Source organism: Acinonyx jubatus, chromosome D1, assembly GCF_027475565.1.
Source record: "Acinonyx jubatus isolate Ajub_Pintada_27869175 chromosome D1, VMU_Ajub_asm_v1.0, whole genome shotgun sequence".
In the NCBI taxonomy this organism is placed as follows: domain Eukaryota; kingdom Metazoa; phylum Chordata; class Mammalia; order Carnivora; family Felidae; genus Acinonyx; species Acinonyx jubatus.
The window spans coordinates 29210010-29223871 of NC_069390.1; the positions used below are offsets into that span (position 1 = coordinate 29210010).

Sequence of the window (13862 nt, forward strand, 5' to 3'; positions counted from 1 at the left end):
ACTTAGCATTACAATTTGGAGATCATCTATATAGTTTTATGTAATATTCATTCCTTTTCATTATTATATATTATTCCTTTGGAATGACTATGACAGGATTCATTCATGCTGTTGTTGGTGGATAGTGTTTGGCTATTATAAATGACATTGCCACGAGCGTTCTTTTACATATATGTTGTTTTTTTATCGGTGTGAAGTGGAAAAGTCATATATTTTCAGGTTAAAGATAATTGATTATATGGCATTTTAAATTAATTTAAATGATTACATGAGAAATTTATTATATTCTGAGAGTAACACATAATAAACATTGGAAAAGATTCTGAAATGATTATAATTTCTTTTACTCTAGGCCTTAGATGTACAGTAAAGTGGCATATAGTTTGTGATGGTATCAAAATAGTATACATATAGATGTTTAGACATAGTAAAGAAATAGATTTAAGACTTAAGGTAGTAGCTCTTTGGTTTACTTTATTAGTGCATTCAGTCTGTTAACTATCGTGTCATATTTTGTATAACTTCTTCACTTTACTGAAGAAGAAACTAAGGAAGGCTAGAGAGATTGAGTCACATGGACAAGGTCATGTAGCAAGTTGGAGCTAGAAACCAGATCAACCTGTCTACTTGGCAGTCACAACTTAAAACAAACCAAAAAGTGAAATCAGGATATCTTCTTGAGTGTGTACAGCCATTTAAGTGGAAAATTTGCCTGACTAGCTTTCAGAAATCATCAGATGTTCTTTTGACTATTCACCAAGAATTGGCTTAGCCTAGAGAGTTCCATGTTTGAAGCCCCCAAAATGTTACCACACTTTATTTTGAGCAATCCCTCATTCCTTAGGCTATTATTAACAAATAGTATATTTCTCATCTGTTTGTTTTGTAGATAAATGAATCTTATCCTTTGATGTGCCAAAACTTTTTTTGTATGAACATTTTTACATAATGTTTCTAAAATTTAAAGTTTACCCATCTGTTTTCTTAAACAGTACAAATGGAGTATAATTTAAGGGTTTGTTTGTTTGTTTGTTTTTATGGCTCAGAATTGTCATTGTAAACATCAGTCACTTCATAGAATTTATGTGATTTCCCTAGAGACTTTTGCTGCATAGGACTGTTCTCCTAAATTGTCCTAGACTGATAGGCTTTTATGTCCCATGTGCTACTTGTGATGTGTGATGTTTTGTTTTACCTTTGTTAGGTAATTCTTGTTTCTTGGCTTTCTGTTCATTATATTGACTCTAATGTTAAAATCAACATTGTTTGGGTAAGAGCTTAAGTATGGTTCTGCCATCTACTGACTAAGGGCACAGAAGGTGTGGCAGCTTTTTAAAATTTATTTTGGGTTCATCAACTAGATTCGCCACTTTGTTTCGGAGTTCTGAGATAACCTGATGGCTGATTTCTGAACAATTGAAATGCAGCATAGATTACAAATACCGGTGTGTCCTTATTTGGGGGATTAAAATTATCGTGTACACATTTTCTTATAAAACAGTAATATTGAAACAATTTGCTTAAGGACTCCTTCAAATGGGAAGTCCAATGGGCCTAAGTGGGCATTTTCTAATTATAAAATATTTGATAGGATGGACATTGAAATAAAAACAGTGTATTAGTTGACACTGCCATTTGAAAATGGCAGTCATAAAAATTAAACCACCTTTGAAATTATAGCTTTTTAAAGGACAATGTAGAAGTCACATGGATTTGGTTTCATGAAAACTTAAATGCCTTAGGAAAACATTCATTTCAAAGTGAAATGCATTTGACTGCTTACCCAATTATAAACCACTAAATGTTAATTAAAAAAAAAAAACTGGAATGGGAGAGTATATTTGTTTTTAGATGACAGGAGATAATTGGGAAGAAAGATAGATAGTTTCTATCCCAGTACATTAGGCATCAATATGATGATTTCTTATGTCAGTGAGGTGTTTTTTTTTTTTTTAATTTGAAAATTCCTTTGTTTTAATTTATGTGAACGGATTTTAATTCTGCATTAGGGGTAAAACAAACAAAGAGCTTTCTGTAGTTTTTTGCAATTAGAACATCGTTGGCAATTGCCTTATGAACAAATTATCTTAGAGGCCAAACGAGAGGATTAGGTTTTCCTAGGATACATCTGAGATGCATCTGTGGTGGAAGTGCAAAATGACACAACCCTCGTAGAAGACAAATTGGCAATTTCTAGGAAAAGACCAATGCATTTAAACTTCTCTGTATACTAGTTCCAGAAATTTATTACAGATGTACTTGTGTACTCATGTAATACTATATGTACAGGAGTTTTCACTGTAGCATTTTTGCGGTAGCAAAAGATTGGAAACACCCCTACTGTCTATCAGTAGGGTACTGGTTAATGTGAACTGTGGCATATCTATACAATGTAAAACTCTACAGCCGTGAAAAAAAAGAAAGGATATTTTCTATATGCAGATTTAGAACATTTTGAAACATACATTGTTGTTTTAAAAGAGCAAAGTTCAAACAGTGTATGGTAAATTACTTTTTGCATAAAGGGGGAAGGAAATAAAAATACATATTCCTATTTGCTTATATTTGCAAAAAGAAAATCTGGGAGGTTATGCAAAATCTAAATCCTATGTGTGGATGGGTGAGGAAAATGGAGTAGATGGAACTTTAACTGTGTATGGTCTAGATTGTTCTTAATATTTAAATAATGTGTTACTCATTAAAAATAGTTTTGTTTCATTTGTAAATCATATGAGTGGGAAAGAAAGGGGTAAGTCTGCTACATTTACCACAGAAATTAGCTAATTTTGCTCCTTTATCTCAGGATCCTGGTAAGCACTGAATAAGTATTTGTTACACAAATGAAAATTGAACTCTGTAATCTTTAGATGGTCTCTTTTAGCTTATTTCTTACTTATTTACTTATGAATTTATTCTTTTAGCTTATATCTTAAAGTATATTTTTAATATGAGAAAAACAGTAATGTAATCATGTGTTGATTCCAGTATAGAAATAAAGGAAAATATTTAAGTGGGAGGTAATGAGATACATTGTTTAGTTTATTATTGTATTATCAGGAAGTTTTACTTGTATGATAGTGATATTAAGGAATTAATTATATTTTCTTTTAACTTCATTGAGAAGTAAAATAGTTCTCTATTAAATTAGGTAATAAGCTTTCATAATTAGCAAATAAAAGTTTATGAAATTTGAAGGCAAACGGGGAGATGGCAAACATATTTGTTAAGCTGCCTTATCTTCTGTCTTACTTTATTTTCTAACATATGGGCAAATGTTCCGTCCTGAGATTATTTTAGGTCTATTATATAGCAGCAGCAGCAGCAATTCCTGACAGAAAGACCAGATACCTCTGAGTCTGGTATTAGAGTTTGGGGATGGGGGAGGAGAATAGGGTTGAGTGGCTTTTGCTCTTCTGTTTCGAAGAATCCAGGAATTTGTTTCGGCTGTTGAGTTGAAAATTTGAGTATTCAAATAAGTAGTATAAGAATGCTTAGTTTTCACTTTTAGATTTTATATATGTCACCTATTTCTAAATTTCTTATGACAAGGATTTTGACTGCCTTTGTATACTATTTTTGTGTAAAACTGCCTTTTTAAAGAAAATTATATATACAGAGAAGTGCACATATTAAAAGTAGATGGCTCAATGAATTTTTCAGAAGCCAAATACACCCATGTAACCAGCACCCAGATAAAGAAAAGAAACATTATGTATGTATTTTATACATACAGTTACACAGTATAATTTTTTTGTGTCTAGTTTCCTTTGCTCAACATTATGTCTTGCTATTTATCTACATTGCATGAAGTTGTGGTTGGTTCATTTTCATAGCTCCATTCCATTATATGACTATATCACAATATTTTTAATCCATTCTGTTAATGGACATTTGGGTGGTTTTCCATATAATGCTATTATAAACATTCTAATACATATTTCTTGATTAATATATTTGCATATTTCTTTTGAGGATGTCTATCAGTAGAGTACTGATTAAATGAACTGTGGCATATCTATACCATGAAATACTCTACAGCTATAAAAAAAGAAATGATGTTCTCTATGTTATATTTGAAAACTATTTTTAGAAGCTTCTTTTTAATTATTTTAAGTAGGATTTTTTGTGAGCATCCATTTGTGCCCAAGTTATGAACATTCTTAAGGCCTTCTGTGATACTTTTTATTATTCAGAAATATTTTAGATACATGTTCTGATTATGTACCATTAGTATATTGCAGAAAAGTGTTTTATATGTTTTAGTTTGTATCTTAATAATGTATATCATAAACTTCATGATTATTGTATTATTTAATTTTGCATTTATATTTCATAATGAGAGTAATTACCTATTTAAAAATGCATTTTGTCTCTGATCACAGTGCTGAGATTAAAGAAAGGCAGTTGTACTGGACTCTTCACTAAGTACTTAGATATTTTTCACTTGTCATTACATTTTTTAGTTTAAAGCATCAAATTAAATATTATTTTATCCTGGCTTTTATTTTAATTCATGCATTTAAAAACTGAAATTTAGATAAAAGATAGTTTCAAAATAAATTCAGTATATTATTTATGAGTGGAGCAACACATTAGCATTGGGTTCACAATAGATCATATCGCTTTTATTCCATCTTACAAGCTTAGCAGCACAAACAGAATAATCAACATATTATTTGGCTGTCATCTGCTGAACAGAAACCAGAGATCACAAGGAGGTTTTCCCTAGCTGTGGTGATGGCCTTTTTGTTCCAAGCCCCCATCTGGGAGGGCCATGGTGTGTTATCATATGGAACGCGGGGTTTTCTGTAATCTGCTTAGCTGCACTGCAGTTTGAATCTTCATTCCATGTTTGTGTAATTTATAATTTTAATGAGACCATGGCTCTTCTGGGCTTTGAAATATATTAAAAGCTCTTTTGTGCATATGCTTTTGTTCTTGCTTAATAGGCTCAGTGTATTTAAAACTGATGAATTTTTATTCATGAATTTGGATGTCTGGGGATTAACTTAGACTGAATATCATTACACTCATATATTGATGGTTAGAAAGTTTTTTTATTGTTATTATTTTGTTTTTGTGTGTGTCTCTGTGTCTGTGTGTGTCTGTGTGATACTTGTTACCAGAAAAGGAAAGAACTTATATAATTTTGAAAGACTAGGAAAAAGTGACATGGCTGGATCGTAAAGAATTAATTTAGATTTTATCCATGTTATTTATTCATACTCATATTTCATGATTAGTCTTAGTATTTTAGATAAATGTTATAAAGAAATAATTATGAAAAAGCAACTTTTAAATGAGTTAATACTTTATGTACTATTGTTTATATTGGAATAATATTCCAGTGTGTGACAAAGACAGGCTTTGTATTTTAATTGTATGACATCAATTGTCTGGCCATACTAAATCTGCCATTAACTTTCTTGAATTAAATTAGGTATATATTTTATATTTTAACTATTTGTAGTCTTTCTTATTTCTGTAAAACCTTAATTAATGGAGTTTTTAACCTACATTGGTGTATATAATGAAAAGACTAATGGAAAAGCATTACATGCTTTTTATTACATGCTTCAAATCTCTGTAGTTATTACTTATAATGTATTTTTAAAAATGGAATATAAACAGTTGTACAGTCCTTTAGAAGAAAACCATGACCCTTTTTAGATCCAGACATGTTTTTTTGAAGTTGCTATCTATTGGATTCAATTAGGGGTAACATATAGACTTACTAGTCTTTTATGAAGTTGCCCAAGGTATATATTTTTTTTTGTAAAAACCTGTGTTTAATACACTAAAGCATTTTGTAACTATAAAATATCGTTCTTTTTTGGTACATGGTGGTCAGCAGTCTCGTTGGTCCCTTCTTCTCCCCCACTACCCTTAACCTAGAAACGTGAAATAGAGGCAGAAATGACAGCATTTTGTTCTTTTCTAAGCTAATCTATCAGATTTGACACTGAAATGTTTGTTCTTCTAGAATAACTCTCTGCTTTAGTATTTATTAGTTAGTTTAGGAATTTACTGTTAAAAATGTATGATCTAAAGCAGTGCTGTCCAGTACAAATATAGTGCAAGTCACTTATTTTATTTAATCCATTATATCCAAAATACTATTTTCAATAATATGAATTATTTTATTGTTTTTTTGTACTATGTCTTCAAAGTCCAAGTGTGTATTTTATACTCACAATACATCACAATTTGGACTAGTCACATTTCAAGTTCTCAGTAGCCATATATAGCTAATGACTACCTTATTGAACAGTGTAGCTCTAAAGTTCTACAGAAATGTGTATTTTTTGCATTCCTCATTAATTTTCTAGCTATATCCTATTCAAGGCGACCAAAGAATGTTCATGGACTATCTAAATGAAATTACGTACAGTGTTTTTTATAGCTCTACCACTGATACTATTGGTATATATCTGCCTGATTAATACACAGAATCATAATTATATTACCTGATTCCTGTCTACTTATCAGATATTGTATAGATATGCTTAAATATATTGTGATAATAAGGAAATAAGGGCTAATGTAATGGATGTAGTATGTTTCTCAGCAATTGTGGGCAAATCAAACTTGTCAGACGTGTTTTAAGTATACCAAGGAGCTTAGTTTTATAAGAATCTCATGGCAAATCTTAATATTTTTTTTTTTAAGTAGAGAACTCCTCTTCACATTCTTAGAATTTTTCTGCATAGTTATTTGTGGGAACGTATATGTCTCTTTTCACATAAGTTTGCTTAGAGCTCATACTGCTTTAAACTTGGTAGAAAAAAAACAAAATAAAGTTCTCTAGGATTCTATACATTTTAAATGCTCTGTATATATTCAAATAGGAGAGGGAACGTCTTTACTTTAGAAGCACATAGTTAAGAACTATAAAACATTGAATGACGATTTGAATTGAATCAAATATTTTAAAGTGTAAAATGATCAAGGTGATGTGTATAAAATACTATCACTACACATACCTTATAAAAAGTAGAGATTTTTTGTGTAACTGGTTCTTGCTCAAGTATGGTTTTGAGAGAAAATCTCAAAAGGAGATCTCTCTGAACTTTCACGTTTGAAAATTCTAACACTTTAAAATTTTGAGGGAAATGAGCTAATTTTTATGTAATCTAACTTTTATGTAGATATTACCTGATGCCTGTTGTATCCTTTTACTCACTTAAATTTTTATTGACTTCTCTGTGACTTCTGCATTTAAAGTGTTGACACAAAATGTTAAACTATTCTTTAAACAATACCTCTAGTTTCTTGGAGATGATAAATCCATCCATTGATTTCCTAATTTTATTATGTACACAGTCAATTGTAATCCAAGATTACAGCAAACAAGATGTTAATTTCGAGCCATAATCTATGTACATTTCAATTACAGAGCATGATTGTTATAGAAGCACAGAATAAAAAGGAATAACATTTGTGCTATCCTCACAGGAGCTGTCAATAAAAGATGTAATAGGGGATTTAGGAATCTGGAAATGGCCAACTAATTTATGTGAATCTATTTTATTTCAGCTAGAAAGACCAAGCTCTTTTTCGTCTGCACTGCATATTGCAGAGCACAGGCTGTCTATAGAAAACCAGGCGGCTGCATATGGATAGTCCCTTGATATCATTCACTTGCTGTGTAATCTTATTATGCAAAGTTCTAATCTTCACCTAGAATGAATGCCTCTGGGTCAGAATATAGTCATATCAGGGTTTTTGAGGTCATGTTTTGTGATCCTTAGCTTATTCTTCTAAGTAGAGCTGGGATTTAAAGGGTATTCCCCAGACGCTAGCAGAGATAGACAGCAGAACCTGCTGCCTTTTTGGAAGACAAGACCAACATGAGGTCCCTGGTAGGATTAAACTTGATTTGTAGCTGTAGGATTTTTTAACAGATGTATTATTGGACAGGGAATAGGGGGCCACCAGCACAGCAAAATTGAATCACGACTGGCATTCTCAGGGAGTTTGCTGCCTGCTAAAACAGCAGCTGCATGTGGATTTGACTTCTTTCAGGTGAAGCGACTTCCAGTCATTTGGAAAGGATGGGATGAAAAGGAACCTTGGTGATAATTTTGATGTCTGCAAGATTTAGTACCAGTGTAATGGGATTATCGGTAACACCTTCACTGCAGAAAAAGCCACCTGGCGCTATAACTGGCAGCAACTGAGAACTAATCCTTTCCCATCTCTTGGATGTCATTCACGAAGCTCAAAGCGATTTCTACCCTGCTAACTGTGATTAATTTTATAAACAACAACAACAAAAAAATCAGGTGATCAAGGCAAAGAATGTGCTTTTTATTAATTATTTTTAATGTTTAGCCTTATTATAAGCTATACGACTTATAAATTATATAAGGCGTGCATAAACTATATGTATGACTTAAAAAATGTATTAAAATGTTCAAATAAAGAAGTTGATTAATAATATCTTTTATACTTTTTCCAGTTGATCGACAGTGTATTTACTATTGGTAAAGATTTATATTTGAGATTAAATATTAACTTAAATACTTTAGTGTTCTTTTGGATGTAAGGTCATTATCACTAAATTAATAAAAATATCTATAGGTGTAAGGAATTCATCATACGTTTTACCTGTTTATTAAAGACTGCTTTGATTCCTGCTGATTAAATGTTTTTAGCGAGGTAAACCATTTTTAATGATATAAAAATAGACATTTATATTTTTGATGATTAAGGTAATGCTATCTCAAACCAATGAAAAGAGCTTTCTGTGAAAATATATGATTTTAATATATAAAAATCCTAAAATAGCTAATATTAATACTGAGTGACATTTTTTAAAATCAGAAATTCTTAGTGAAAGTTTTCCTTTAGCAGGTAGAGGTTTAGTTATTTGCTCTAGAATCATGTATTAGTTAATTGAGGTTTTTGTTTTTTAAGCATTTTATGTCAACTAAAAACTTTATCAAGTACTTTGTTTAGAGGTGTTAATTATTTTAATATTCTTCTCCTACATGGTCCAGAATAAACTGAAAGAAAATGAAGTGAAATTATCCCATCAGTCACCCAAACAGTATGCAACATAACTGCCAAGACTAGAAAAGATAATTAGTGTTGTCAGTGTTATGATCCTAGAGTACTTACTTTTAAAATATTTATTCATAGAACTTGACTTTTATCTTATTGTTTTTGATTTAGTAGCTTTTTATTAAAAAATTATAAAACCTTAATCTTAATATAAAAATTTAACTATGTATAGGTGAATAATTTTTACAACTATAAGAATTATTAAAATCTAATCGTTATGCACAATGCATTGATTTGCTTGTAGCCTCTATTCACATATAGTATGTTTTATTCTTCATAGGAGATCTTTATTAGAAAAATCAATAGGTAATAAATTTATGTAGAGATCTTTGATTAAACCTACCTAGCAAACTTGTCATTATTAATGGATTTTTTAAACTGATTTCAAGCTATTGTATTGCAAAATGTGTTTCTTCATTTGCTGTCACATTTTAAATGAATGAGAAAGCTTAATATTTTTACTGAACTGCATTATGTTAGTTTATAAAGGAAGTTTTTAGCCTTCTATTTGTATTTTTACTATTTGAAAAGGTATTCATTTAAAATTCTATCACAGTGGAAAGGTCTATCCATGGAATACGTAGACTAAATTCTTTTTCTTATCCTGGTAACATAATCACTTATATTTTAAATATAAAATGTTTGGTTTATGGGTAATTTCAAATTATTTTGCCAGCTAGTGCATTTTCTCAGGGTAACTTTTTATGGTAGTTAATAATATCTTATAATTATTTTTTAAAATGGCTTTCCTTTTCAAAAAATTTGTCTCAAAGCTTTTATTAAACATAGTATTTACTTTTCTGCTTTTTAAATCAGCTATTTACTGAATGGCTCTTGAGAGTATTTTTTCCTTCTCTGTTCATAGGCAGATTAGAGATGGTTATTTCTTTTGGAAGGCCCTAAATAAACTTATCTTAATTAAATTCACTGTAAACATACAAGGTCTTCTCAATGATACACATTCTTTTCAGGTAGATTCATGTGAATTTAATACCTTATTGATAACTTATGAGAAATTTGACTCACCTTTAGAAGCTACAAATAATAGATTTATTGGCACAGGTGACTAATAATATTAGTAGAAGTTAACAGGTGATTTTGGACTTAAGAGAAAGGGATCTAGACTGAGAGAAACGAGAAGAAATTTTTAAAAAGGAGTAAGGTGTAACAAAAGCAGGATGGGAATCATAGGAATTCTTGATTATTTAAGAGATTCGAAACTCTTTTTTCTTTTTCAACAATTTATGAGACTTGATATCTCTCCAAAGGGCCATACATGAACTGTAGACTGGCACAGTGACAGCTAACCTATGATAATGCTAAATGATAATATTCCATTTGTTTTTTTGTTTTTTTAATTTTTTGTTACGTTTATTTATTTTTGAGACAGGGAGAGACAGAGCATGAACGGGGGAGGGGCAGAGAGAGAGGGAGACACAGAATCTGAAACAGGCTCCAGGCTCTGAGCTGTCAGCACAGAGCCCGACGCGGGGCTTGAACTCACGGACTGTGAGATCATGACCTGAGCTGAAGTCGGACGCCCAACCGACTGAGCCACCCAGGCACCCCTGTTTTTTTAATTCTTTAAAATGTTTTATTTATTCTTGAGAGAGGGAGAGAGAGCGAGAGCGAGAGACAGAGCACGAGTGGGGGAGGGGCAGAGTGAGAGAGGGACACAGAATTGAAAGCAGGCTCCAGGCTCTAAGCTGTCAGCACAGATCCCGACTCGGGGCTCAAACTCACAAGCTGCTAGATCATGACCCGAGCTGAAGTCGGATGCTTTACTGACTGAGCCACCCAGGCTCCCCGATATTATTCCATTTGAATGAGTACCCTTCAACTCACATGTACAGCTTGTATATTGTTCTGAAATAGATGGATCATATGTAATCATTGGGGGATTATTGGTGGATGAATGGGATGGTTTTGGTATTTTACTGTTTTGGAAGCTGTTATTTGTGTTAAAAGTGTTAACTGCTTATGGTTTATAAATATAAAATGAGTTTTGATTTTGGATATATATAAGAAGTGAACTTCAGAAAGTAACACTGAAGGTTTTAAAATCATTGCAATGTTAGCATGATAAAATTTGATGATGAAATTTATAGAGTTCTCCCAATGTTAACATTCAGTTTAAAATTAATGAATGGATAAATTTTGTCAAATTCCTGAAAATACTGAGTTTGTCTTAGTTGTCTCAAATGACAGCATAAAGTCCTTTATAGGGCTTCCTTCCTGGGAGCTTATTAAAACTAGATTCTGCAGCCTTGCTTCCACAGATTTTCATTTATTAACTCTATGATGGGAGCCTGGGAGTTTGTTTGTTTGTTTTTGGAGTTTGGTTTTTGTATTAGGTTCTCAGATAATTTTGATGTTGCAGTCACATGCAAAGCAATATTCACTACTTTAAACCTTAAAGTGAAGGCATTTATTTCCTCTGGAAATGCATTAAAATAAATAGGTTCAAATAAAGTCTTCATAGATTATGGGGATCAGAACTCTTTAGTTTGTAGTTCTAGAAAAATAGCCTCTGCACAACTCTTACAGTAGGTTTAACATTATGGATTTGAACAATTCTTGAGCAGCCCTGAAGGTGATTTTGCAATGGCAGGAATTTGAATTACTTTGATGGCAGAGGCTGCTGTGTAAGAGTGAATTATTTAGCTCTTGAGCAGAGTACACCATTCAGCATCCATGTCTTAGCGAGTCTGTTGTTCTCTTCTTGTCACAATAACTTCCATTCAGGGTCTGAAACGGACATATATCTTTCAGTTATTTTAGGTATAATCATTATATGGGAAAATGTATTTTGTGTAGATATTTTTAAATTTGAGAAATCACAGAAGTCTCAGGAATGTCATTCTTGTCCAAATTAAGGTAAATGTAGTGAAACTATGATGGCTGGGAGTTTTCTTCTTCATCTGTCTTCACCTTTCGTTAATGTGAACACTTCTTTAAATGCTAATATATTCATTAACTGTTCTTCTCAAAACAAAAAAAAAGTTATCATTTTAATCACTTCTTTGGCTGCTTATACTTTAAAATGAATGAATTTTTGTAATTTGGTAGTCTCAATTAACATTCTTTACTTTTTTTCCCTCATATTTCTGAAACAAAATGTTTTCTTTTCTTTTCAAAGGAATTGTAGACCTAAACCATCAGTTGGATGTTTTTGTTTTTGTTTTTGTTTTGGTAGCTTTGGGTATTCTGAAATCACTCTAAGGCTACTTTTATGGTTAGATCTAAATCGAGATCTTAGATTGTTCCCCTATCTAGAGTTCACTGCTTCACCTTTATAGTTGGCTTAATCAGTCTGGCTTCTCTCTTTCCCATATGCCTGTTTATTATAGTTTCCAAAACATTTCTTTATTTTAATTAAAGGCAGTATAGCATAGTGGTTGACTTGGCAGCCCACCTGCTTCATTTTGAGTTCTGGTTCTGCTGCCTATGAGCTGTGTTATTTTGAATGGTTCCTTAACCTCTCTGTCCCCCGGTTATTATTATTTTTAATCTGTAAAATGAGATACTTAAGTTCCCATAGAGTTATTGTAAGAACTAAATGAGTTAATATATGTAATTAGAGCCTGGCACACAGCAATAAGTACCATTTACATAGTTGTTGTTGTTATTTTGGTTGGTATTGGAGGTTTACTTATGTGTAGTGAAAGAAGCCATTATTACCTGTATCCCACTTAGTGTTTTCTAACTTTGTGTTATAGGAAGAAATTTTTTTAAAAATTTTTTAATTACTCACACCCACACATGATTTGGGGAGGGGGCAGAGAGGAAGGGAGACACAGAATCCGAAGCAGACTCCAGGCTCTGAGCTGTCAGCACAGAGCCCTACGTGGGGCTCAGACTCACAAACCATGAGATCATGACCGGAGCTGAAGTGGAACACTTAACTGACTGAGCCACCCAGGTGCCCCAGGAAGAAATCTTTTTATCTATAATGTAGATAACTGTTGAAAGTAGATATCAACTTTGTACCTTTATGCCAGTATTATATGGAGCTTTAATATATATACTGTATACTTTATTTACAGTATTTATTGTATATTTATTTTCCTTTATGTGACAGTCACAATTTTTGATTTTTCATTTCTTTTTTCCTCACATTTCTATTTCTGTTAATTGATAGAGTACATAAGCTCTCCTTTAAAGGAATTTAGTCTCTACATTGGTGAATCAATTTCTGAAAAAAGTAAATGTGATAGAGAATAAAAACCAACAAATCCCATCTCCGATATAGAGTACGAATTCTTTATGCTAAAGTTTCCCATCTTTTTTTCACAGCACACATGGAATATGATAAATGACACAGCAGTAAATGACTAGATGAGCAAAGCTGCACAAGGGTAGTTATGGCCATCGGTCACCCTAACAGCTTAGAGCAGTGGTTCTTATATGTTACTGTGCTTCAGAATCACCTAGACGACTTGCTAAAACACAGATTCCTGAGTGACACTCCCCACTTTTCTGATTACATAAATCTTGAGTTTGGCCCAAGAATTTGCATTTCAGACAAGTTGCCAGATGATGCCCATTCTCCTGGTCTGGGGACCACACTATGATAAATACTAGTTTAGTGTGTTGGTATCCTGGTGTGGTAGATGGTAGGTCTCAACCAAGCTGTCTAGTGTCCTAGTTCCCCGAACCTGTGACTGTATTTCCTTACATAGCAAAAAGTACTTTGCAAATGTAATTAAGGACCCCGAATGGATATTCTGGGTGGGTTCAGTGTAATCACAAGAGCCCTTAAAAGTGGAAGAAGGCAGAAGAAATAGTCTGAAGGA

General features: G+C 32.3%; 1 protein-coding gene across 12 annotated transcripts in view; it reads left to right on the plus strand.

Annotated features, from left to right (window-relative positions):
- IMMP1L (inner mitochondrial membrane peptidase subunit 1) overlaps nucleotides 1-13862 on the plus strand; it is an 81065-nt gene that overhangs the window by 22619 nt on the left and 44584 nt on the right. For 3 of the 12 annotated variants that reach the window (XM_015066899.3, XM_027072947.2, XM_053203344.1), the window contains one exon: nucleotides 8026-8285. The exons of 5 other annotated variants lie outside the window; for them this stretch is intronic. Coding sequence is in view for 2 of the 7 variants with exons in the window: in XM_053203347.1 (XP_053059322.1) it covers nucleotides 10892-10913 (22 nt within the window). In the remaining 5 variants the exon portion in view is untranslated. 4 more of the 12 variants (XM_053203345.1, XM_053203343.1, XM_053203347.1 and 1 more) reach the window with 4 other exon arrangements.